The following is a 27079-nucleotide window of genomic DNA, read 5'->3' as shown; positions in this document are numbered from 1 at the left end:
CCCTAATCCTATGTAATATAAGGTACATCGCTTCAACAATATTGCTTCGTAGACTCTGTATTCCTAAACATTACATTTCTCCTCCTATTTATTATAACATCTAGATAGTACCAAAATAATTCTACGAGCAAATAATAAAACGTGATAATTGCAGCTAATAAATTTAAAGAAAAAAAAGTCAAAACTATGTTCTCTTAAAACAAATTATATATATTACAATTGTAATTTTCGTGTCATTTCTACCAGCAATGTATAAATAAAAACTTTTCAATTTAAATATAACATAAAATTAAATACATATGGCTAAGGTAAGCCCCATTTTAGTTTTACACGGATAATCCCACACATAAACATAGTCGAATTAAATATAAAATATTCCATTTCAAACTTAAATCAGGAATATACATGAATTATAGTTTTATGAGATAAGATGCACAGAATTTGGTACATAGTACAAATGTCAACAATACGGTTTATAATACCAATGTCAATGGCAAGTGCACGCGTACCAGGCATAATATAGCTAAACCAATTACACAACATATACATAAAAATAATACCCATTTCTTTTCGTCACGATATAGCTATAGAACTTTTCCAATTACATTCATCTTTTAAATTTCCTTGTTTTCTAAAACGACTTTACCAATGCCATTCATCTTTTTTTATACTTCTCAAAGGTTCTTAAAAATTATGCACAAACTTGAAAAACTCTAGTAAAAATAATGTCAATTTCATCTTTACGAGCCATAAATTTACATTGTCGTTTTGAATCTGAATCAGTTAGCATTCCATTATAAAATTTATTTACTTCACATTTTATTATTGATCACTCTGAAATATATTACATTTATAATTAACTACTGTTCAAAGTCTGGACAGTACTATCATATAGGGCTTATAATACCGGGGGATTCCGGAATCCCAAATACCGGAATCCCGGACGATTTTTTTCCGTTATTAAAAACCGGTACTTATGTAAAAATATCCGGTATTTCGGTATTACATTAGTTGATGAGAATTGAATTTATGCACGATATAAACCCAATTCAAAATAATATTAATTACAATTTTTTTTTTAAAAAACCCAAATAATGTCATTGTATTAAAATTTATATCAAGCAATTTATTACACAAAAGGAACAGAGTATGGCAACATCGGGAAGCGGTGGTGTCGGCCCTACAAAGCGATTGTATATGTTTTACGTCTTCTGCCCAATGAGTAGATCTCGTTTATACAAATACATAAAGTATGTACGAAAAATTATTAAATTGTTTAGTTTAGGTTGTTTCATTTTGCAAATCAGCTGTATGTATGCAAGATTAATTGTTTATGTACTTTAAGAGCATACTTTAATAGACAAAATGCAAGTTATTAATATTATTTTATAAATACTTTCAACTTCATAATATTTGTTGCCTCTCTAATTATATAATGCCATGCGAGCCTATCATATGTAAAATGTAACATAGAATTTAATATTGGATTTCATATATTATTTGTTAACAAGTCAATATAGCAAATGAGAAAGTAAAAATATAACTAGTAATTTTTTTATTAATAATACCGATATCCCCGTATTTCAAATATCAAATATCGATGTTAAGATTTTAATTCGGTATTGTAAGCCCTGCTATCATAGTATTAAAATTCTTAAACATACCAAATCAAATGCAGAATATTATAAACACTTATTCATGGACTGAATATATATATTAGATGCGTCATATTAAAACAATTTTTCTACTATAATATAGATAATACAATGCTTTGTTTTTGTAAATAAACAGAAAATTAATAAATCATACATTGCATTTAATCTTAACAGAGATAAGTTGATGCGAATAAGGTGGTAACTAAGGCAACCTCTTACAAATTAATCCAGCGTCCTAATCTTGTTGAATATTCAATCTAAAAATTAATTTACAACTAATTGACTAAAGAAACAAGTATAAAATCAATTATATCCAGGAATATATCATGCATGAGCGTCATTTGAAATAAGGCCGCAAATGGACTTAATTTCCGTTCCGTAGTAAATTTGATTAGCAACTGATCTTTGATGACAGTTGTTCTTTGATCCTAGGTCACTCCATAGAAACCATACCATACCCTCAATACCTGAAGCCCTGGTCATTACCTCTCCAAACTGCTACCCCAAGGTATTAATACTTTTCAATTCAAATATTATATTGCTCCAAATTACCCGGATATTTGCATTAACCCTTTATTATTATGGAATATCAAAAAGGAGGCTGTCAACACAAGACGGAGTTAATTATAGTAGTATTTACCAATCCTACCAAAATTGTGTTATTCTACCAAATCTCAATTTCAATAGCCGATGCCTTGGCTCATTACCTTACTAAAGCTTTTCTTTCCTTCAAATACTTAGTTACTCCAAGTTATAATGTTATTCAACCTTTATTTCTTCAATACTATACATCTTCCAAGATACAAATATGTTAAGTCTCGGTGAAGATAACACAAGCTTTCAAATATATTTCAATTCATATCACCGGAAACAAGGCAATAAAAACAATACTGAGTTTAATTCTATTACCTGCAAATCCTACCAATATCCATAGTCACAATAATGTCTTGGCTTGTCTATCTCTCTAATCTCAGACCGCTATCCCGTAGTACTTAAGCTTTTCCATCCTCCAAAACATTAAGTTAGTCCAAGTTACACGATTTTGTGCGTGTTAAACTTAATGTGACTTATAATAATGAAAGGGCAGATGACTTTAACTCCTTTTCAGCAAACTGTTGCTGCTTTTCACAAGTAGCTTAAGATAGATAAATGATCCTATAAACAACCTTTTGAACATCCTTGGTTATGCTCTTCGATTTTTTGTCCAATTAGTGAAAAGAAAATGTATATGATAATTTATTAGAATAACAGTGAAGATATTGATTCTGGAATGATGAAAGGAGTTGTTTCAAGTTTTAAATATAAAAGATGTGGGATAGTCACTTTAGTCTGTTTCTCTAGGCCAAGAGTGTGGCTAGAGAACAGGAGGGCGACGACACTCGTCAGGAGAGGTTCCTGTCAATCGGAGTCACTCTCGGAAGGCAAGAGGTATCGCTAGCAGGAAGATGCAGGCGGAGGCGGCGGCGGAGGCGCTAGAAATGCCGGTGGGGGCGGCGCTGCCCACGGTGGACCGAAGGCTCCACGCCACGCCATGCCCATCATCCCTGGAACCAAACATAATTGACTTTATATGAACGACTTTATATGAATTTGTTGAATATACACCCACCCACCCAGCTTTTACACGGTTTTGCAAATAAGTTTTTTTTTGTTTTTATCGCACTCTACTAAATGCTGCTGTGATTGAACACGTGCGCTGTGTACACATTTCACGCGGAATCCCGAGCTTATGCGCTGACTTGCTGCACACGCACACTGTGTCTGTATTTCTTCGCATAAAATTAAAGTTTTATCTACGAAAAATTGTGTTTGAGTGAAAGTTTCACAGTTTCAGAAAGATTTAATTTTCCATTTTCGTAAATTACAAGTGAGTGAATAATTTAGATTATTATAAATAAAAATAAACAGCTTTTCCGTAATATATTAAACATTGTAATTTGTCGATGCATTTTATTTTTATTTCTGTGTACACCTAAAAATATTGAAAAAAAAATCACAAATGTTAAATAGCAAAAATATGCATTTTCTGCACGCTTTTCGGTTTACACGGTTTTGACTTGAAAATTTTTAATTTTCCATTTACACGTTTTTATCAGGAACGTATCTACCGTGTAAATCGGGGGATAGGTGTATAATGATATAACTACTAGTCGCCACTCAAGATCGAGTGTAATAGTGTGTAATAATGTGGCAGTGGGAGAGGCACATCGCTCATGCAGCTGACAGTCGATGGGGTTGAAAGGTTCTTGAGTGACAACCATTATCCGGTTGAAGCGGCGTGGGTAGGCTTCCCACTACGTGGACCGACGACATGATCAGCTGGTTGCAGGAATAGACCATACAATGTAGCTATGTTAGGACGACGCCTATACCTTGCTATGGGCGTGTATCGGCTGATATGAATAAATGAATAAATACTGTAATGTATTTCAGTTAAACCAATATTCACAATAAACCTGGCCAAGGGAAACTGGCAATAATGTCTAACGATACAGATATTTGTTCCTTAACTAACAGAGTCCAATATCTGTTACATTTTAAATATACCACAAGTCTAACATAAATCATTGTTACACGCGAAATTCGAAAACGAACAACTGAGTTCGAACAGTTGAGCTAATTATTTCTTTCGTGCTTTTGTTCAGGCACAAACAAGTTTCTTATAAAGTATCCATTTACAACTTCCATCAAACAGTAATAAATAAGCATTACAACTATCTCTTTTACATGGTAGATACCTATGTTCCCCAGGAAATGTAAAATAATTGTGTAAAAAGAAATTGGATGTACCATTTTGTCCCATTTTAAGGCTGCATTTTCACCTGAGTCGTCCAAAAATACATAGCGAGACATATAGGCTATATATCCTTGCAAAACTCTATATATATATATATATATATATATATATATATATGACTAGCAGTTATATTAAGAAAATATCTGGTAAAATTAAGTCACCTGGTGGCGGCGGCGGTATATGAGGACCGCCTGACATATTTTGAGCTCCACCCATTTGATTCTCACCCTGGAATTAGACATACATGTTTTATTCATGCATTGTTTTTTTTTTGGTTATGGCAATCTTAAGTTAAACTGACAAATTATCATAGACTGACTTAACAATCCATTTGAATAAAAGTCAAATAAAGCGATTTTACATGGTTCTGTAGTCCCGGTGAGAAAAAAATTTGGCCAGGTAAAAGCAAACGGCCAAGACGAGGTTGTATCGTTCACCAAAGTGATCTAAGATCTTAAAGTATTGTATTGTTTTTGTAGATGCAGCATTTAAATGCTGTTAGCCCTAAAGCTTTTACAGCTTCATCGGTACTGAGTTCTCGGAGACTTATAAAGACTCAAGGTCACCTGGAGAGCAATTAGAAGAGCTATGATCAGAGTTTCGCTGCAAATGCAGAAATAAGAACATCCATAGAATAACCAAAGTCAACGACGTAGCTCGAAGAATTGTATGAAGTGGCAATAATAAAATATGGATAGTGGCCAGAAGGTTCTCGAGTAGCGAACACGAGCCTCACGAAATGTGGGACAGAAAATGTCACGAATGGAAGAGTAAAAGAGATTATGAAGACCGAAAGGGGAGAGTGATAAGAATAAACTGAAAGTAAAAAGCTCCTGTCCTGAATACGGGGCTAAAAGAAATCTACTACTAGCACTGTCTATCAGCGCCTTCGACTTATTTCAGAGTTGTCACAAATAAGGTACCTGGTGGAGCTGGTGTCGCGGTGTTGGCGGCGGCGGTGGTGGGAAAGCAGGCGGTGGTAGCGGCGCGCTGCCCGGCGGTGGCGGCTGGTTGTTGGCCACGCCCGCTGACACACACACACATACGTAAATATGTTGCTATTTCATAGCCATTGTTATTCTTAATTCAATTTTATTTTATCATGTTTAAACAATGACAAAAATTTGAGACATTTAAATGATTAAAAGAAAGACATGTATAGACTCACCAAGCCAAGGCGCAGGCTGCCCGGGCAGCGCGTGTGGTGGCGGGGGCGGAGGGATCGCCCCTGGAGGCGGGGGCAGCACCGATGGAATGTTACCTGCGTATTAATTGTTATTGTAGAATTGAAATTCAAAATATCCTCATTCAAAGTTTCTACGCGCATTTTTAAATAATTACTTAGTTTTAATAAACTATCACTGGCTTGGAATGTTTATCTGTTGAAAAAAGGTGGAGGACAGAACTAGTTAAGCCATTGGGAAAAGGCAATGAATTTAGATAGATTTAACTTTATCAAACTTTATTCTGAGAGAGTTTTTATGTCTGCTGTTAATATATACTTATAACATCTTCGAGTGAAAGTAGTGTAAAGTATTCTTGGTGTAAACCTCACCTGGTGCCGCCATGATGGCGCGCGGAGACTGCGCGGGCTGGAAGAGACCAGGCCCCGGACGGCGAGGAGCCGACAGGCCTCCGCCACCCGCGGGCGGCGCTTCGCCCAGCTCCGCCATCAGCGACATGTACTCCTCATCGATCTTTGCCTGACGAACAAAACATTAGTTTACTTTAAACAAAGCTGCGATCAAACTTGTAACTCTGATCGAAAAGTAATATAAAAGTACCAAGGCTGGTTTTTTTTTTAGTAGGTTGGTAGAATTGTCTATAGCGTTTGCCTTGCCAAATGTTTATTTGGCTATTAGCCCAAATCATTTTGAAGTTGTATTGCATTGGTTCTTCGCGACTTTTCTACTAAAAACTTGACTGATACTGTTCCACAACCACCGTATTCACTTGATTTGGCTTCGTGCGAATTCTGGATATTCAGCAACCACTATTAGTCTTTAATGCGGTGTCGCCGTTTTGACACGACTGAGAAAATAAAAATTAAATCGAAGAAAGTCTTCATGGACTATTCTGACTTTTTCGCCGACTGGAAAAATCATTGGCAAAAGTGCATTTTATCGGACAACAACAAATCCACCTTACTTTATGATCACAATTACATATCCTATACTGATGCCACCAGGCATTTATGCCTGTATCGTTAATAGAGGAGGAAATAGACTTATAATTTATACTTCATTAAAAATATATATTTAAACTATCAATTTACTGGAGCTAATTGTACCAGCCTTAAATACTTCGACTAGAAGAGATCAGAAGAGTTGAGTAGAGGTAAAATTACATATATATATACAGGTATACCTTGTTAGCATGGTGCAATATCTGACCCTGGCCGGGGCGCTTCGCCCTGCAGTCGCGCGCGATGTGTCCGGCGCCACCGCAAGACGAGCACACGATGCTGTTGGTCACGTTCGGCTTGTCCGGGCACTGTGGGCAAGCATGTCACTATTTCACAATGTTACCAATAAACTGTTAGTACTTCAGTGAGCCGTGGTAGCGCTTCGCGAAAAACAACCCGGCGCATTTTTAAACAAAAATATAAAAATGTAATGCAAATTAAAAAAAACGCATTACGCAATAAAGAACCACGCACAAAAATATTTAAAAATACGACCCTCGAAATGGCGCCCGGGCTTAGCCGCCCGCCTCTTTACACGGTGTAGTGGTGATGTGTGTTGTGGAGACGCGCGCGCGGTGGGGACGCGGACGTGGTGGAGATGTGTATTGGTAATATCTGTGATGATAATATGCGTAACGGTATGCGTGGTCGTCATATGTGTGGTGGTGATGTATGTGGTTGTGCGTGTAGGGTAGTGTGTGTCTGTGTGTAGTGGTGTTAACGACGATTTGGTCACAGTCATAGGACGGTGGCAGCAACGAACAACTCACCATCCAAGTCTTGTGATCGGTGGCGGTGCAGTTGGCGCAGCGCGGGCCGTCATTTTCCCGCAGCGTGCCGTTGAGTTGAGCCAGTTCGCGCAACTGCATGCGTCGCAGGTCATTCTGACCCTCCGGCACCTCCACACCCTGACGTATCACTTCTTTGATCTGGAAAATTCAAATCAAAATCAAAAACTCTATTCATCACATATAATTACATCAATTCTACCACCTCTTTGGATGATAATAACATTATATAACATAGGCAATTCATCATCAATGTCATCATTTCACTGCTGGACCTATGTCCAGTTGTGAAATGATGACATTGCAGGAGCCTATGGCTCCCCCATAATTTCCCCCATATATAGGCGGACCACTTGGCATAGACATTGTCTAGAATTAATTCCATAAAAAGTTAATGATAGAGCTCAATATTTATGGAATGTATGTTACCGTTAAAATCGTATATTAAAATAAATTAATATACAAAGCATAGTAGCTTTTTATTGTAAATAAATAATAACATATATCACACATAACAAAACTCCTTCAACCTTAGATGAACATTATTAAATGTCTTATCTATTGGTATATCTTTAAATATGTATAAAATAGTCGTCAATTTCACTATTTCATATTAAACTCAGCCATGAAGGTCTGAATCCAAGGGAATTCAAGATTTTCAGAGATGGCTGTAAGACTGAAGATGGTTCTGATTCCAGGACATTCTCAGATGACCACAACACAGTATCATAAATGCCACCTCCGCCTTTACTGCTAGAAAGGTAAGATGTACCTCCATTCAATATCTCTCCGATGGTAGGGCAGTTTTACTAACTCTTAAAAATCACACTTTTAACTCTTAGCTATATTACGAGTGTCATAAACGTCTAATGAAGGTAACTAATAACAACCCTGTACAACTATAGTGGATAAAAAGTCATAGTGGCTTCAGAGGCAGCGATGCTGCAGAACCATTTACTACAAATTGGTACGGCCAGATCTCTCGTATCAGAGCATACTAGTGGTAAATACTAAGCAATAATGAACAAATGAATAGACAATGGATAACCCTTAAGGAGTGCCGACAAGCAAGAGGCAGTGCCTCTATTACGCTGCTTCTGCTGTTACAACCCCGTCTATGTCAGCTGGCAGGGATCTTAAGTGATCACGGTCTTTTTAATAAACATCTGTTTACTTTGGGTGTTACAAACAGTCCTCTGTACAGGCGATTCCTGACGAGAACCAGGCTGCAACCCACCTACCACGTCGATATACGGGGTAGCTCTGTAGAGTGCCACCAGGGTTACGCACATATCAGTGCCACTTGATTCCGAAAACCAGCTCACAAAGAAGACAATTTATCCAAGAATCCTTAAATTAAATTTCTATTTTTCACAGACCATAACTAAAACCATGGATCGCTAGAGAGTTTAATATAATTTTGTAACCTATTGATTACGAGATAATAAAGAGCTATGATCAGCAAGGAGTGTTGTTGTTACCTTTTCGACGGCTTTCTTGACGCAGTCGGCGTTGGTGGCGGTGATGTAAGCGTGGAGGGGCTCATCCTCTCCGGGCAAGGGCTGCCCGTCCTTGCGGCCCACCTTGCCCTCTTTCACAGACCCTTTGCCGCGGATTATAATCTTCGCGCCTGTCTCCTTCTCCATCGCTGCCACACAAGGAATAAAGCTCACATCAATGCGTTACATATATATGTCAGAACAAATTTTGAAACATATATTAAGGTATTCAGATGATAATGGACATAGGTCGCTTCTAATCACTCTTATTAGAAGTCTATGAGAGGCAATGTGCAATAGTGGACGACGTCTTATATCTGAAATGGTAATATTCAACTGAAACCCAATTTTCTTAAATGTATAAATAGGTATATACTATAATAAAACACTATTGTAATCTATTGTAATTTAAATCTACTGCTTGTCTGATAAACGTAATAAAATATTTTTCAGAATTGAAACATCCTGTATACTGCACTAAAATAAAAGTCAGAAGTAAGTAAAGGACCAATATTTAGCCACTTTCGCACATGCAGTGGTAGTCGTGCAACAAAGTGCACCGCCCGCCAGCCCGCTGATAAATGCGTATGCGACACACGATGCAAATTACACAACTGCCACCGTTAAATCACTCAACACGTGTTTCACCCCGCCACGGGGCATCTTCAGGAGTTAGTCAGAATTACAGCGCTAATATTATACAATGTAGACAGTTTGACTTCCAATTGCCATGTTATTGAAACCCTACAACGAAAATATATGTAAATAAACCAAAGAAACTAGATTAAGATAACTTGTAACTGTGATCCTGGAGAAATTCTGGAGGAGAGAGAGACAATGTATGTTAGAATGATGAAGAATAATTAAAGAGAATTAAGATGAAAGAGAAATGGAAAGAGCGAAAGAAACAGTGTTAAAAAAAGATGAACTAAAAGAAAAACTGAAAAAATTTGCTCATAAATAATTTCCTGTCGCTTTCTAGATGGAGGTGAAGGAGGCCCTGAATAATGAGTCATGAAAAAAAGACCATACACTGAAACTGCAGGTCATCGTCTCCCAGCAGTAAACCTTGTAGTATATAGTAGCATATCTTTTAAAGACAATAACCCTTTAAAAATACGGTTTTAAAAAGAAATAACTTCCAACTAAATCCTTTAAACTATTATATTACAACAACTCAGCTATAAATATTGCACATCAACCTTTGGAAAGAGACAATCGAATAATTTCGTCTTCTTATAGCATTATCTCTATCCCACATTACCTATCTATATCGATTGTTTCTTTCCAAAGGTCGATTTGCAATATTTATAGCCAGGTACAGAATATATATAGAGTAAACAAACATGTATTATTCTTAATGAACAATTTCATTTTTCAATTTCATCACACAAAGGTGTTTTCGTCATTAATGGGGTATGCACAAAATATTTTAATGCTCCGTTTGAATTCGATCAATGCCACATATGTTGGAAAATGGTCCGTATTTCTATGAGATTGAATCAGCACCGACATAGCTCACCCGAATTGAGCAGAACATTGGGATATTGATACTACGAGATTCTAGGGTGGAGACCAAAGACCAGCATACAAGGCAGTGGCGTAGCTAGGGGGTGGCGAGCGGGGCGGCCGCACCAGGCACCACAAGCAGGGGGGGCACCAAAGTTGAAAATAATTTTTTTGAATTTTTTTTGAATGATGAATAATGAAATGTTAAAAGAAAAATGAAAACCATAATTTAAAGTAAATAATATAAAAAGAATATCGAATTTTACTATTTTTGTGCTAAAAAAGTTGTTAGATAATATGAAAATTTAAAAAAAGTAAACGGTTACAAATTATAATATACACAGTGTTTAAGCCTTTCATTCGCAAAACACAAAGTGTTTTTTAAAAGGGCCCTAAATGACAAAATAATAAATTATTACATTATTGCAAGATTATTTAATGATAAATAGATTAAATAATCTTGCAATAATGTCAATAGAACATGAACTAGTCGACACTATTGATTTTGAAAATGTGATAAATGACTGCAGGCCAAAAAGCGGGGAATGTTCGTTTTTAAATTTTCCCAATAAATTTTATTATGATTTAATGTTATTTTATATATATTTTGAACCAAAAAAATATATATTTACTACATTCTGTTCTGAATTTTGAAATTATTTAGACTCTTTAGGGGGGGGGGGGACCAAGCCCCAATCTGCCCCAGGCCCCAAATACCATAGCTACGCCACTGATACAAGGTACAACGTCCACCTTCAATGTGGACAGATGCTTTTGTTATGGTCACCAGAAAATGTTTCCTGGAAGTCTCAAGAAATTTATGTCATGCTACGATGATATTCTATGACTGAAATATATATTATGATAATGATTAACAATATTTTTGGTATATCCAAATTTTCTCATTATTTATTCCTACCTTTTTGAACCACATATAATTATTCCAAAATGTTACCTAAATCAGTCAGGGCACTACTGTCAAATATACATACATGTTACATACCTATTATATATATAAATATATATATATATAAATAACGTATTTTTCTTTCAGGTTAATTATTGAGGTTTTGATTTACAGCCACACACATTAATATTACCTTTAAGAGTGTTTCCACGGGGTCCAATCAGCAGACCCACAAAGTTAATATCGGGGTGCTCTTCTTGCGGTATCATCACCTTATCATGCACGCGGATGATGGGCGGCCTGCGAATTACATCATGAAGTGAATATACATTGATTAATTATTCATGGTGAATAAAAAGAACATTTTTCAGCAAAAAGTTTTAAAGATATTACACACTACTGGCAACACCTTTTTATTATCATATTTTTTTTTAGTGTGGTAACACAACAAACTCCTTATCACACTCTTATAGGACATTTTGAAGAGTCTAGATGTATTTATAAGTAATATTGCTGGTCTCAACTTTCTCCATATACTACTGCCAGGTTTGGAATATTGATTCTATGGGAAAGAACCTTGGAAGAAACACGCTAGTTACTTCTTAATTTGAGTTTTACAATCTTTCGACAACATAGTGACCATTGGGGCAGAAAGGTTGGCAAGTGGCGACCACGAGCTGGGCGACACTGCGTGAGTACACCTCTAGTAGATCATCCGACAACATAGTTATGGTCGATGATGAATGAAAGGATTGAAAGAATAAATGAAGAATGAATGAATAAACTTCAAAGAATAGACGAATAGGCCTCTCCTATGCCTTGTAATGGGTGAACAGTAGTTCAACGGTCAACGTCACAAATTTTTGACCAATTTTTATAAATATATATATTATTCTTGAGAAATTACTTGTAATCAGGCGGCGGTTTAAACTCGGGGTTTATCTGCTGCATTCGCTGCACGAGACGGTGGCGCTCCTCCTCCAGCTTGCGGCGCGTGCGGTACTCTCGAGTGTTCAGCCTCTTGCCGTCCGTAGAGTAGATCGGCTCCGGCGACGGTGACCTGCAAAGTGGACGCCGTTACCAACGCGCACGCGCGCACGCACACGCCACGCACACACGCACGTGCGCACACATGCTCCCTCTATATTTACCCACGACACCCAACTCTAATGGCCATGTTACTTGCGTATACTACTTGCATATTGTATTTTTTTTAATATAATTTTAAGTGCAAAGTCGTCCTTATTTTGGAATAAACAAGCTGTCCCAAAAACCAACGTCAAAACGAAATTTGCTGGCGGCTTACAAAATTAAAAAAATCAATGTCATTTTTTTTAATTATTAAAATTGGACTGGTAATAATTATGAGTACCTAGTTTGACAATTATTTTTTTTTAAATCATGGCATCATGATATAACTTTTTGCCCAACGTTAAGCACATAATTATAGGACAATTAAAAAAATTTATGTTGTAGAAGAAAGGTAAGGATTGATAAAATTCTTTTTTTAATGGCAATAATGGGGGTTCTATTTTCAATTATAAGTTGAATGATAGAGGGAGAATAATATTGTTGTCTCGTTCTAGCCAATAACCCACTGACATAGGCCTTACCCAAAGATATCTATGGGAGAGATACCATAATCGCCACACTTGGCAGGCGGGTTGGCGATCAATATTGTGTAGTGAATTTTACCTAATAATTTAAAACTAAATTTTATCATATTCTACAATTTATTTATACTGTGGTACTTTACCATATTTTTTGTATCTGTAAATTATACGAATTATATGTATCTACATAGAGATATGATAATAATTGTCAATTTGAATATATGTTCATATTATTAACATAAAACATTACATAAATTTTCTAGCGTTAGTCACTTACTGTCGTTGATTTGTGGGACACCCTGTACACATGTCATATTTACTATTAAAAAGTAATTTGTTTTGCTTAATATCATGACAATTACGAAATTACATATGGCTATAGAAAAAAATTTAATTACCAATTGAGTTGGGTGCAGTAATTTATTTCAACTAAAATGAATGCATGTGTCAATACAATAAAGCGAAGAAGTGGCGAGCTGGTTTTCTACCAATCAACATCTTTGAAATATAATAAAACAAATATATGATTATTAAAAAATATCCAAAATTTAATATAAATGTTAATTTTAAATTCTTGCTAGATTAAAATGATAAATTCTAAGGTAAATTTCCATTTAATTGATAGAAAGTTCCTCAGCTCAATGAAGAAAAAATTAAAAATTTCCAACTATAAACAAAATCATCTATTAAACCACCATGTTGCAACAAATACACCGCCAATGATCTCCAGTCATATTCAAATGTTCACTAGGACTTTATAACTGGACAATCATCGATGGTGCAAAATGTTCATGAACTTTGCAACTTTTATGTGCTCCAATAAGCCTAGGCCAGGGGTGTCAAACCCGCGGGCGGCGTGGGGCCCGTGAACTTATTTTGCGGCCCTGCCAATATATCCGACGCAATGTAAATATAAAATTTAAATATTAATAAAATATAAATATAATTTACAAACGAGACCATCATATAATAATAAGATTAGGGAGACTGGACAGTAATATCGTTTCTGTCAACATGTTTTACAGAAAAACTGATTAATTTGTCACCGCTCCGGCATTGAAAACTTATATACTAAACGGCAAAAGATGATAACGAAGGTGTGAAAAGAATATATTATTGATTAGAAATAAAAACTTTTTAAAAATGTAGTCGTGTGAATTTAACTTAAGAAAGCAACATTACTTTCCAATCCCCCTAATAATATATTTTATTTATAAGTTATACGAATTATTTTGAATTGTATATATGTAAACAATAACATATCTATGTTCATTAAAGTGAAGTAAATTAATTAAAGGAAAAGTATTTGCTTTTTTTTTCAGTTGCGCACAAGTTTTGATTTAGTCAATTTGGTCAAGTAAGTTTTTTGAGCTTGACACCCCTGACCTAGACTGTCCTAAGCGCAACCTAAAGCCCTGAGAAAAAAAAATTAATTCAATTAAACAATTTGAACCTGAAATTTGAATAAGTTAGCGCTGAAAACAATAGATTAACCTGCGAGACTGAAAAAATGAATTATTGATTAGACCGATTCAGTTATTTTATTGAGACGGTCAGTGCATTACCTGCAAAATGAAAACTGTACATTAGTTAGCGTTATCCGTGATTTGAACTTTAACAACGCGACACTACAACGGTACAGTCAGAGCCGAAATAACGTATAGGTACAGTCAGACTCAATTCAAATTGTGTATCTAAAATGTAAGGAGTATAAATATTAATAAAATGATTATTATCGATACTCAGTGGTTGTTGGTGGTTGGCAATGTGAAGGGGGTCGAACCTCTCCTCGATGTTGGCGGGGATGCCCAGGTCTCCGGATCGCAGCTTCCGGCTCACCTCCTCGATCTGCAGCTGGACTGCAAGGGAACGGGTTAGCCGCGCGGCCATGCGCACCAATTAGAAACGTGACCGCAGTTGTCCCACATCACCTACCTACTCGCACTTACCTACTCATAGCGAACAATACACTACATCTCATTATTCCATTAACTGTACTTATTACATTGTATATGCTGAAATAGATTTCATTTAATTCAGACAAAGAAAGCATAGGGTGCATTGGAATATAATTCATCCCGTAATGGCCCACTGCATACAAAAAACTCCTGATATCATTTGCTTAGCTGTAATTCTGCATGATATCTATCACAGATTAAAAAAAAATTAAAAAAAGAACATTTAGTGTAATTTAGACTTTCAAGATCATTCTGCAACAGCTCGCTGCAACTTAACTGCATATAAAATTCCGCATCAGATCTATTGGAGTGATTAATTTTAAAATTAAAAAAATTTATTATTGTAAATTCAAATATCAGAACACCAACAATTAGTTATGTTTTAACAATATATCGCCATTAATTATAAAAATTTCATAAATCACATTGAACCTATAAAATATTCAACTAACGTAATATCATATAATATTTAGATTTGTACATGTAAAATAAAATTATTAATGTTGAACCTAAGAATGGTTAGGTTTTAAAATATGCTGTAGATTCACAAAGTTAAATTGCTATAGCTGAAATAAAAAAAACTTTCATTTATTTAAAATTAGATGTTAGAAATATTTAAATTACAGAAATTAGAACACAATGTTAAAAAACAATATGTAATTCCGAATCAATGCACATTATATAGCAAATATACTTCATGATAAAATACAGCAAGTAAATTCACATAACACCATCAGTTACTGGTAATGTTGGTGGTAAGAATGGTGAAAAATGGTATGTGTACTCACGTAGATACTGCTCCTCCTGCTCTCGTGTCAGCGTGGAGGGCAACACGGTAGGCAGGCCCGGAATGAAAGTCTTGTCATGCTCGGAGCCCATCCAGCGGGTACGTCGTCGACGAGCCCGACGCTCCGCTGCCGTCTCTCCTGGTGGACCTTGAAATACACCATATTATTTTAAATATTTATATCATCAATTTATAAATGACTTCATAAAAAGATAGCACATCTTTATAATGATGTGTTCACCTCCAGGCTACCTCAATGTTTATTAAATTATTTAATTAAAAAAATTGTCTTGCTGAGTTTTATTTGCCTGTTTACAAGTCTGAGGAATTTCACTTAAACAGATGGTAGACTCAACCTGATGCCAACGAAAGAAGTAATCATTTGTATGTTAAATAAAGATTTTTTTTAAGTTTGAATAAAGACCATGATGTTCAATACATTTTTTCCAAGCACCACACATTTCCAAGACATCGGAATATATATTATACTAACTATGCCCGCGACTTGGCTCGTGTGGAATATTATTACATTATAAGAATTCTATAAAGTATTCCTTATTACATCAGCTACCTACCTGCAAGTACATGTGCCAATAAAATTGATATAATCATTTCGGAGATTAACTGAAGCAAACAGATGGACAATCTTTAAAAAAGATGTCTATGGTATATATATTCATACACATGTAATAAAAAGCAGTTATTTTATATATATTACAAACAGGCAATATGATTTTAAATATTTGTATAGATTTGTGGGCACTTCACCGGCAAAACTTTTCTATCGAGATCAATGACTAGTAATATTGGAAGCAGTCCGGGGCTGGTAGAGTATTGCTCTTCTGGTGCGCTCTGAAGAACATTGCAAATATAGTGATTATTTATGAAAAAATTATTATAAGCTAAATGATGTCGTTACTCAAAGTATTACACATAATACTTTGTAAACAGTAGTGCACAATTGTTCCTCATCTGTTAACCCGAGCATTATTTGTGCAAGGATGTAACAGATAGAGCTAAGAACAGAGTAAATTGGGATGAAGATCTTAAAGATTAATATATTATGAGCTTGAAGTGATATTATGGAGTGTGTATATCACCTTGTCCGTCCTCCTTGTCGTCATCAGGGTGATAGTCCTCGCGCTTGTCTCGGTAACGTGACTCGGTGCGCGCCTGCATCTGTTCCAGCTTCTGTTGCACAGAGGTGGGCGGTGGGATGGCGCTGGCAGCTGAGAGCGCGGCGGCTGCAGCGGCGGCGGGCTGCACCGGCGCCGCCATTCGTCGCTGCGCCACAAACGTCTGTTAACCCACGCCCGCCCGCATACTCCGTTAGTTCAAACACTCAAGACACAGTTGATCTCAACCCTCTTACATATACACCACAAGCAACCTGTCAATCTTATATGACATATTGTACATAGACGAAAAAATAAAAATATAGATTAAAAAATTGTAAATAGTAATTTGTAAATATAAGGTCAATTAATATCATTTAAAAACCAAAAAATTCTAGATATAGGAAGGTGAATAACCAACTATTAAATCTTTAACATACACATCCTCCCTATATGTATCCAAACATGGACACTTTTAAACCCCTGCATAAACTTAAAACTTGCCAAAGGACCATGGAAAGAAGCATGCTTTGATATTGAAAACTAAAAGACGCTATGTCGAAAAGTATAAAGCTAAATTCAGCATGCGCTGGTCAGACAGAAATAAATTAGCGGATACAGTCCACCACTATATGGATGTCTAGACGCAACATTATAAGGAAAACAGGCAGATCTTGCACAGTGATCTGCCCCTATAAAAGTGTCAACCCTGTATAAAAGCATAAAATTTGCAAATAATTAAAAAAATTGTATCAAATAAAACATACAGTGATATAATAAAACTACTTAGCCAACAACTGCAAGTTACTTATACCATGCAATTACATATACTATTGCCAAGTATAACCTATTCAGCTAATCTACATCTACATATAATAATTTCTGTAATAAATAAATCACTTTATATTTATTGTAAAAACATTTTTTCAAACTTTATTCTGCAGATATTAGCATAAGTCCCTTTGTTTTTACAATTACCTATACATTAAATGTTTCCGAATATTGTCTTTTTTAATCTCGTTTCTGAATGTTATTGCTTACTATGTCTTTTAAACTATTTCGTAACTTAAATCCTAAACTAAATTAAAGTCAAGTAATAATTTTTTTTTAACATAGAAACTATTTGAGCCTTGTAAATAATTATAAACAACTGTATAAGGTATCTTATGATGTATACTTTTAGTAATTTTAGTGCCTCTGGGAAACCCCATAAAATGGAGCACCCTGTAACCAAAAAATCTGTTAAAATTTTAATGTTATAAACTCTTAAGAAGCATTATCTACCATACATGTAATATATCTAAAATCAGATAATACAGGATGATTAGTAGTATTACTACACCCAACTAAAGCTAAATTGAGATCGCTCTGAAATATATTACATAATTTTTTTATAAGAATGCTTCAGGCATTTCTTCTGGAAGTACAAAGTCTGCAGGGTATATGTGAAAGTATTTATTTTTGAATAGAGTATCATATATTAACTGACAGCAAATGAGATATATATTCACCTCCTTTAAAGCTTTTATACCCTATAAGCAATCACCCTGTACGAAGTGGTCATTCTAAAATATATTACATCAATTTATTTTTTCCTATTGTAATGCTACAGGCAATTTTATTAATACAAAAATCTGCAGGGACAGATAGTAAACTAAAATTAGTTTCTATATGCTTTAATCTGAAGAAGATTTTTCTTATTATATTATCATATTTATTATTTCTGTAAATTAATTTCTGAATATGGTGTACTATATTGACATCAAATGAACTGTACATTCGTCTCCTTTAAGCACACATGTAAGCATTTAACATCTATTATGAAAAAAAGCAATAAGGTCAATATGCATTTCTTTGAATAACTTAAAATAAAAAAATTACCAAAATATTACATAAATTTGCTGTTTAGCTATAGACAATAATTTTACAACAATACAAATATGTATTTATGATTATCAAGGTAGATTGCATGTGTTCACCATACTTGCCATTTACCATGATGACTTCCAGTTTGATACCAACAGCCATTGTCAAATTATTAATAAACAAATGATATAATTATGGTGTTAAATCACTAGTTCCCATATGGTTCAGATGGACAATCAGGGGTCCTTCAAAGAGGGAGCTGGCGTCACTTAATTTGAAAAATTAGTTCAAGAAAATTTATCTGCGTTGGATGGTGAAGATCAAAAATGTTGACATGACTTCACCTATATATGTTTCAAAGACTTGCAAAACAATGCACTCATTACAATGCATATATATCTAATCTTCACGTTTTTGTCGAATTTTGGGAATATGGTATTAATGTAGCTGATATGGTTGCACTAAAACCAACAAACCTGTATGTAATCTATGGGAAAAAAACCCAAGAACCATTGTATGAAATAGACCCTTTTTTCAGATTTAATAGTTATATATTACTATGAGATGTTATTGATTTACAACTGATTTAGATCATTTCATTGCTTGCTATATACACTACATACCTGTCCCCATGCTAAAATTGCAACTTTATGAACCCCATCTCAACCCTTGGGGGTTGAATTTTGTAGAATCACAGGATAATAAAATACAAAAATTTACTTTTTTCTGGTTAATTTTTGAGTTAACTGTTAGTATAAATACATGATTAAGCAAATTATTTAAAAACATGTTAAATTACATATTACTTGAATAATGTTAGTCTTGTTAAAATGTTAGCGTCTGATTGTCCACTTTGAATATGATTTTTACCTGGGCAACAGCAGCTGCTGCAAGAATAGCAGCTTGTGTGGCAGGATTGATGGAGCCATTTGTAGTCACCTGCCGTGCAGTGGCCTTAGTGGTAGTGCCAACCATCTGGTCTAATAATGCTATGGTGCCATCCCTGGGGAAGAACAAGCTAGTTAAAATACACGCCTAGGCAGCTGAACATACCTAGATTTATAAATAAAAACATTTTTATCACATATTGAAAAACCAGTAGGTCAAATTCGTTACTAATACCATGACTACAAGGTTTTAGGTCCGCAGTTGATTTGTTTATACCCATAAAGATTTTTTTGCTTTATATGTGTTTTCCAACCTTCGTGCCATGCCCTAATTGTCCTTCGAAAATTCATATGCCATCCTATGTAACATAATACACACATAATTTTTATATTAAGTGAAAGGAGTAAACTCATCTCAAATTGCCCTCTTAAACTATCAAATTGCCCCCCTGAGGGTTGTGGGTCCCACTTTGGTAAACATTGCTTTATATAAATTGAGACAGATAATTTTCGGTTCAATTTAAAATTGTGTGATCAGCAAATTTGTGATAAACTGTTTATCTGTGCTATGAAGTACCATAGTGTTAAAACTTTGTCATTGAAATTTGTTTCTCCAGTAATTTATTACCTGTCTTTAGATTTTCTGCCACGACTGCGACTCCTAGACCGTGATGTGCGGCTTCGACTGCGTCTCTTTTCCTTATGCCGTTCACGTTCTCTACTTCTGCTACGCTCCCTTTCCTTTTCTCTGTAAATTGGTAATTTTTTATTACAACCAATATATCAGAAGTTGATCATTGTGGGTCAACTTTTGACAATATTGTGATAGGCTTACAGTGTAAATCCAAAATTAGATAGTGAACCAAACCAGAGACTATTTATGGCTCGTTTCAAATTAAAAAGACTTGAATAATTCTTGCTCACTTCTGTTTATCTGCGCAAATGAGTGCACTTTTCTCTTGTCAAGCTGAACTCCCTTTACCTTACCCTCATATAATCATACATGGATCAAGCAAAAATATCTTAAGTGTTATTAATAACCTAATGGTTGACAATTAGTGTAAGATTTTAGTTCACAGTTTTGTCTAGTCTACAGAGTCTTACAGTCAAAACTTTTGTGTGTAATACACAAATGTTTTGACTTGAAAAGATTTATTAATTAAATTTATCTATTATCATATTAATAAATTATTATATGACACTAAAATTAAATTTGAAATGTTTATTCTTGAAAACTAACATTTTGATACCTAATCTCCATTTTTCAATTATGTAGTTGCTTTAACTCATGTCAAGGCAAAGAAAGTAGAGATGAAGTCACCTATTACTTGAATAGTAAAGACAATCGAACAATTATAAGGGAACTTTTATTTTGTAAACTTTTTCTTCATAATAAATTGTCACCGCCAAGAATTAATCATGAATTTTTACAATGTTTTCGGTTACAAAAAACTATATGTTGTAATAAAAAGACAAGCTCAACCCTTATTTTGAACTGATGATAAGGACCATTCATTGGCTAAGGCTTCATTTAATTGCTTGTAATTATAAAAATATAGAAACAAAATCAAATTGACCTCTGACAATTTTTTTAGACAAATAGTAAATCAGAGATGTAATCAATGTAAGTACCTTTTAGACCTATGTCGATCCCTCTCTCTTTCGCGGTCGCGGTCTCGATCACGATTCCTGTCTCGGTCTCGATCGCGCTCACGATCTTTATCACGATCACGCTCACGCTCTCGATCCCTTTCCCGATCTCTGGTCTTATCACGATCCTTATGACGGTCACGGTCTCGCGACCGGGAACGGCTTCGTTCCCGATGTCTAGAGCTCATTTTGCTACTAATCTTGAACAATAATAATCTAAAGCCTCTAGAAACCTCGCGCCTTCCTTTAATTTAGTAATATATTCACAGTCACAATATAATCACTTTTTCATAAGAAATATTTATTTCACTATTAAGTGCACTAAAAACAAATCTGTTAATAAACTAAATGTGTTAAACGACACGCTTGCGATATCAACAAAATGGAGAATGTGCAACGATAGATAATGCAAAATTATGTAGAAAAAAAATAAGAGATTACAGATTATGTAAACAAAATCCTATGCTATTTTTTTAAAAAAATGAAACTTTATTAGTATTATGACATTAATATTTTATTCACTAAATAATGAACATATAAACAAGAACAAGTAAATAATTAAAATAATCAATTGCTTGTTATATCACACGCTCACACGAGGTATTTGTTTCCATTTTGTAAAACATTAATAATTAAAAATCATACCTTTACGCGCGGCCTTCCATCGACTGGTTTTATTGTAATAAAAGCACTTATCCCATTTCTAACCAAAGTCTTTATTCAAAATGGTCTTGACAGGCTATGGAAGCCGCAAAACGCATTTCGAATGGCGGAAATGTCTTAGGAGATATTCGAGAAATCTCGCTGTGAAAACATCAAACATACTAAACTAATTCAGTAAAGCCGATCACAAGCCTGACTAACTCCATCCGTAAGATGATCACTGCTAGTGGCAAATCCAAGTAGCTAGTCACATCCCGTATTTTGTTATATTGAACTAGCATATCGAACCACTTTTTGCTTCTACTTTAAACAATTACGAACATTTTCAAAATACTCGATTTTATCAACTCTTTATTAAAATATATTTTTTAACCTGATTATAACTTTATTTGGTAATAGAATCATGCGCTATAAAACTAGGTATAACGCTATTGATTACAGAAACTAAAATTTTCTCTTTATGTACCAACGTCGCTTAGTACGCTTCATCCAACGCGCTGTTGTATAGAGTTCAATAAACTGCGATACAACCCACGTCTACTTAAAAAATATTTATGGTTCTCATAACGAAAGAAAAAAAACCCGGTGATTATTAGGTTTCCCTTTTACAGACGGTAGTTTGAACTTAATTTTCACAGAAAAAAAATTACGTCGGAGAGCGTGGGCTAAAATACTTCAATTTCTATTAATATTTTTATAAGAAATTATACGTTTGTGCTCCATATATGGTGTAGCAATTATGATTATATGGTATTTGAATGTAACCGACAAACACGATGCGTTATTGGGCGTAGATAACGCATCGTGTATGTCCCGTGATTCAGAATAATCATTATTCAAAAATAAAATAATAAAGGAAAGATGAAACAGCTATGAAACTATTATCATGTCAGCCGATAGTCCCCTACTGCAAGGACACAGACCCCTCACAAAAATCGTCTTGATGACCGGTCTTGCGTTGCTTGCATCAAGACTAATCTTGTCGTCGTTCTTCCCAGTAGGAACTCCCTACGTTTTGAGGAATGCCTGTGTATACATACAAGCATGAGCAGTCAGACTAGCGCCAACTTCACTTCTACCACTTTTGTTGGTAAATAGAAAATCTACAGAAATAGTATCAGCATGCCCTGCTGCATCTAGGTGGATATAGATCATCACCTCTAGGAACATGTAGAATACCATATTATATAATAAGGTGGCCTTTTGACAGTCTCTCTCAAACTTAAGGCAAGATAGGAAAACTTACTTTTTACTTGGGATTTATACTCCAACTCAATATCTCAAGGAAAAAGTTAAAAAAGGACATCATTCATGTCAACATAAGGGGAATAAAAATGAAACCACCTCTATGAATAAACAAACATCAGTGCTTCTCCAATATATTTTAAAGATCAAAATACATTTCTTACAATTTTCAACAGTTCAATCATACCAAATTACAATTTTTTAAAACAATATAATAATATGCAAATAGTATTGCTATCAGGCAATTTGTCCTTAACATAAAAAATATAAAATGCTGCAAAATCACTAATTGAAATAGCTTATAGCTAATGAACAAATTGTGTAATCAATTGTTTACAAACAGAAAAATAATATTGCTTCTGCTTCAGAGCCCCGTTGCAATGCTCTGGGCTCTGTGAAACTGACGAGGACCACGCAGTCGATTGAACATGAATATTATGTTTCAGCAAATGAAAATATACCATTCAATGAACCAAGAATAATTCTTAATTCTAATACAATCATATTTTTAAATCTCCTTATTTCTAAAGTATTCCCTAGTTCTTATTAGCTAAGTTTAGTCCTGACAGACAGTTTTATGATGTCACTCCACTTGTCCACATCACTACCTTTGTAGAAAACTATGTTTATTGATGGGCGATGAATTATACAATGCTGAAAACTGATCTGGGGTCAAATGCAACATTCTTAACGGTGGCAATACCTGCGAACAAGAGCATACACTTAAACAGAGGTAATTGTTTCTCATTAATTAAAAATACAGATTGTTTTATCCATAAAGACATTTTTCTTCAATTATTACTAACATTTTTTGATGAGACCTCACAAAACAATATTGATTCATTCTTTTTGGGACAAGGTGTATATATACTTCCATGATAAAATCCCTGAAGCAACTTTCAGTTTATTCATAAAAAAATTCAAATGAATAAAGCATATTATTGTTAAATTATATTTTATTATTGTACACTATATATATATATATATATTCATACACACACATATATATATACATATATATACATTAAATATTAGGAGATTTGAACCTAACAGTAGTTTGTATATAAATACGTATTTAAATATTTAATGTAACAAAAATCTTAGCAAAGCTTATTAAAAACATTGAATACAAATTTAATTGTATGGGGGTAGAATAAAAATTAAAACTTACTACAGTTAAACAGGTGCTCCTGGGCCTCCCTTTTTGCCAATGAGGGACTTGTGTATGTGAGGTATGACACCACCTCCAGCAATGGTGGCTTTAATTAGACTGTCCAATTCCTCATCTCCTCTGATAGCCAACTGTAAATGCCGAGGCGTGATACGTTTCACTTTGAGATCCTTGGATGCATTACCCGCTAATTCCAAAACCTGGAACAATAAGAAATATTAAAATATTAGTACACAAGCAAACTTGTAAGCTGTCAATACAAAGAGATTGGTACATGGTATTTGATTTGGTGCAACAGATAGACTAAGTTTTATTTATTATCATTATTATAGAGCTCTGGAATCTTAGTTTGTCAATAAAATTATATCTGAAGTGTTAAATCAAATGCCTGTTACTGTAAGTAATTAATAACACTGTTGCCTTAATAACACTACTATTTTACAAGCACTTTATACACATTTTACTATGAACTGAGTCCTGCATAACAAAATAAATTCGAAGGTGTTAAGAGATCTGAGATGGCTTTCTCTAGTTTCTAATTATACATATTACAATACTAGTTTAAGGAAAGTAATTACTAAGTCCAAAATTTTATATTAAATAGGTAGTTGAGATTATGTAATATAATTGAATGTCATATAAATATAGTTTAATAAAAGTTATTTCGATATTTAATATTAATAAATGTAAACAAAGTCTAGAAGAACAGAATCCGCTACCAAAAAGATGCATAAACGTAGGAAGGCAGCGAACACTTGAATTAAACAAGCATTCCCACTTTATAAAGCTTGTGAACAATGTAAAGTTTAGTCAACTTTAGCCCACGTAAATTTCCCGCCAAATTATGCAAATAGAAATGCCAAGTAATTTCCTCTTTGAAATAGTTATGAAATTGCACTTTAATTATTGTATTAATTTTAAATTTGTCCATTCCTCTTAAATACCAACAATAAATTGATTTAATATGATAATAATGAATAATTATTTTCCCGCCAAAATGATTACACGAACTTAAAAAAAACAATAAATTATTCATGTCATCTGAGAAGATAAATTAGTATATAAAATTAAATATAGTACACGAACAACACTAAAATGCGCACGAGTTTCTAGAAAATGCCAGCAATTTCTTATAATAATTGCCCTACGGACCGACGCCATATTGACAAGGCGTCGCTTGCTTACCTCGGCAGTTAGATATTCCAGAATAGCTGCAGAGTATACTGCTGCCGTAGCACCAACACGACCGTGACTTGTCGTCCTATTTTTAAGATGTCTATGTATTCTTCCCACGGGGAACTGAAAAATGAGTAATTTATTTTTACACATTCATTGATTATTTCCCTTCACTAACTTGGCCGCCGCCATACTAGAGGGGTCATGCGTATTATTCAATATTATAAAATATCGTTATAAGGCCAAACGAGCTGATTTTCCTATTTGAAAATTCATAAAATAATTAAAGAATACTTATTACAATACCTGCAATCCCGCCCTGGCTGATCTGGAAACTGCTTTCGCCTTGGCTTTGCCTGAATCTTTACCCGCTTTACCACCAGCCTAAAAATCGTGAAAAAACCTATTAATTTTAGTCCTACGAAGTTGAAACTTTGCCAGGATGTACATCACATAGTAATCCACCGAAATACACAATAAAATCACGATCACAATTGCTTAATTTCACAAAATCCTGCAAAACTCACCATTTTGAAACGTGTAACACACTATTACCACTACAGTGAGCAACCAAAACAGGAAAGGCGCCAAGCCAAATCGACAAGACAGATACAAAGATGGCAGCGCCGCGCGCGTTGGCCAATTGCGTGCCGCCGGAAATGTCGTCAAAACAAACAACTCTTCATGCGTCCACCAATCAGAGAACAGAGAAATGGCGGGCGCGCACATAGCTGCCAAGCCAAACGGTGGTAAATTATGGAAACATTCCACAAAACGTTTCGTTTCACCATATGGTGTAATTTATTTTAAGTTTTTAAAAAAAATACTTGCTTAAATAATAACTATGGTTAGAATTGAATGTATTGTTTTTTTCTTAAATAAAATTATATTTATTAATTTTAATAATTATTGCATACAAAATACATATGCAGCGTTATGTAGTATATGTTAGCCTAGTAAAGTTTTCACTTCAGTGTTTCTTAAAAAAAGGAGGCGCATCCGTTTAGAACCATAAAGTATTCCAACACTTTTGCTATCTGAGAACACGGTTTGAAAACATATTTTATTCAATTATTAATTTTTAAAAAATTATACCCCAATACCCCTAATACAAAGGTTAGTCATTATTTTAATGTAAATATAATTATCACAAATTATAATTTTTTGTTTAATATATTAGAGTTCCGTAGTTGTTAGTTACGAGCCATTCTCGATTCGTTGTGATATCAAAAACTTTAAGCAATTAGTTGCTAAATTGTATTTTTGTATTTTAAACAACATTTAGACTATGATAGCGCTATAGATTTTTGGCTGAACTGAATAAAACTTAATTTTAAATGAAAAGTTTTATTAACAGTCAACTGAGGTACCAAAATAAAATGTTTCATAGAAAAAATCGCAATTAAGAAATAGTTTACATTAAAAAGGTATTTTATAGGATAGCGACATCTTCCAATAATAACTTGAAACTAGTGCCATTTAACGAAGTGCAATTTATAATGTACCGTTTCTTCTAAGGTGATTGCTAATTGGTATACATTATTAATGTAGTACTCTTAAAATAAAGGAAGCTAGGAACTACACACAGATATGTATTTCTAAAGAATG

General features: G+C 34.4%; 2 protein-coding genes across 2 annotated transcripts; both read right to left on the bottom strand.

Annotated features, from left to right (window-relative positions):
• Positions 1-2638: 2638 nt before the first annotated feature.
• Positions 2639-21583, bottom strand: SF1 (splicing factor 1). Its single transcript, XM_068766484.1, has 16 exons — positions 21199-21583; positions 20195-20314; positions 19550-19682; positions 16799-16997; positions 15700-15846; positions 14737-14812; positions 12248-12400; positions 11534-11640; positions 8907-9073; positions 7408-7566; positions 6820-6945; positions 6008-6155; positions 5621-5713; positions 5372-5479; positions 4614-4688; positions 2639-3199 (listed from the first exon to the last, which is right to left on the bottom strand). The coding sequence occupies exons 1-16, from the start codon at positions 21402-21404 to the stop codon at positions 3090-3092; spliced, it is 2127 nt and encodes a 708-aa protein (XP_068622585.1). The 5' UTR covers positions 21405-21583; the 3' UTR covers positions 2639-3089.
• Positions 21584-23228: 1645 nt separating this feature from the next.
• On the bottom strand, positions 23229-26101 carry His2Av (Histone H2A variant). Its single transcript, XM_068767061.1, has 5 exons — positions 25999-26101; positions 25778-25855; positions 25481-25594; positions 24296-24495; positions 23229-23827 (listed from the first exon to the last, which is right to left on the bottom strand). Exons 1-4 carry the CDS (start codon positions 25999-26001, stop codon positions 24301-24303), a joined length of 390 nt encoding a protein of 129 aa, XP_068623162.1. The 5' UTR covers positions 26002-26101; the 3' UTR covers positions 23229-23827; positions 24296-24300.
• Between the last annotated feature and the right edge of the window lie 978 nt (positions 26102-27079).

This window comes from Battus philenor, unplaced genomic scaffold (assembly GCF_028537555.1).
Source record: "Battus philenor isolate CCGP_79_NKW_IND1 unplaced genomic scaffold, ilBatPhil1.0.hap1 SCAF_10, whole genome shotgun sequence".
NCBI lineage: Eukaryota > Metazoa > Arthropoda > Insecta > Lepidoptera > Papilionidae > Battus > Battus philenor.
The sequence above is the reverse complement of the archived record's forward strand: the minus strand, read 5'-3'. Positions and strand labels throughout refer to the sequence as shown.

Bases quoted from the DNA above. Each gene is read 5' to 3' on its own strand.
- His2Av (XM_068767061.1), bottom strand. The intron at 25,595-25,777 runs GTATTGTAATAA...CTCATTTTTCAG, and splicing joins CAGCCAGGGCGGGATTGCAG to TTCCCCGTGGGAAGAATACA. The intron at 24,496-25,480 runs GTAAGCAAGCGA...TTATTGTTCCAG, and splicing joins TGGAATATCTAACTGCCGAG to GTTTTGGAATTAGCGGGTAA.
- SF1 (XM_068766484.1), bottom strand. From the start codon at position 21,404: ATGAGCTCTAGACATCGGGAACGAAGCCGTTCCCGGTCGCGAGACCGT. The intron at 16,998-19,549 runs GTAAAAATCATA...GTGGGTTAACAG, and splicing joins CAGCAGCTGCTGTTGCCCAG to ACGTTTGTGGCGCAGCGACG. The intron at 4,689-5,371 runs CTTATTTGTGAC...ACATGTATGTCT, and splicing joins ACACCAGCTCCACCAGGTAC to AATTCCAGGGTGAGAATCAA.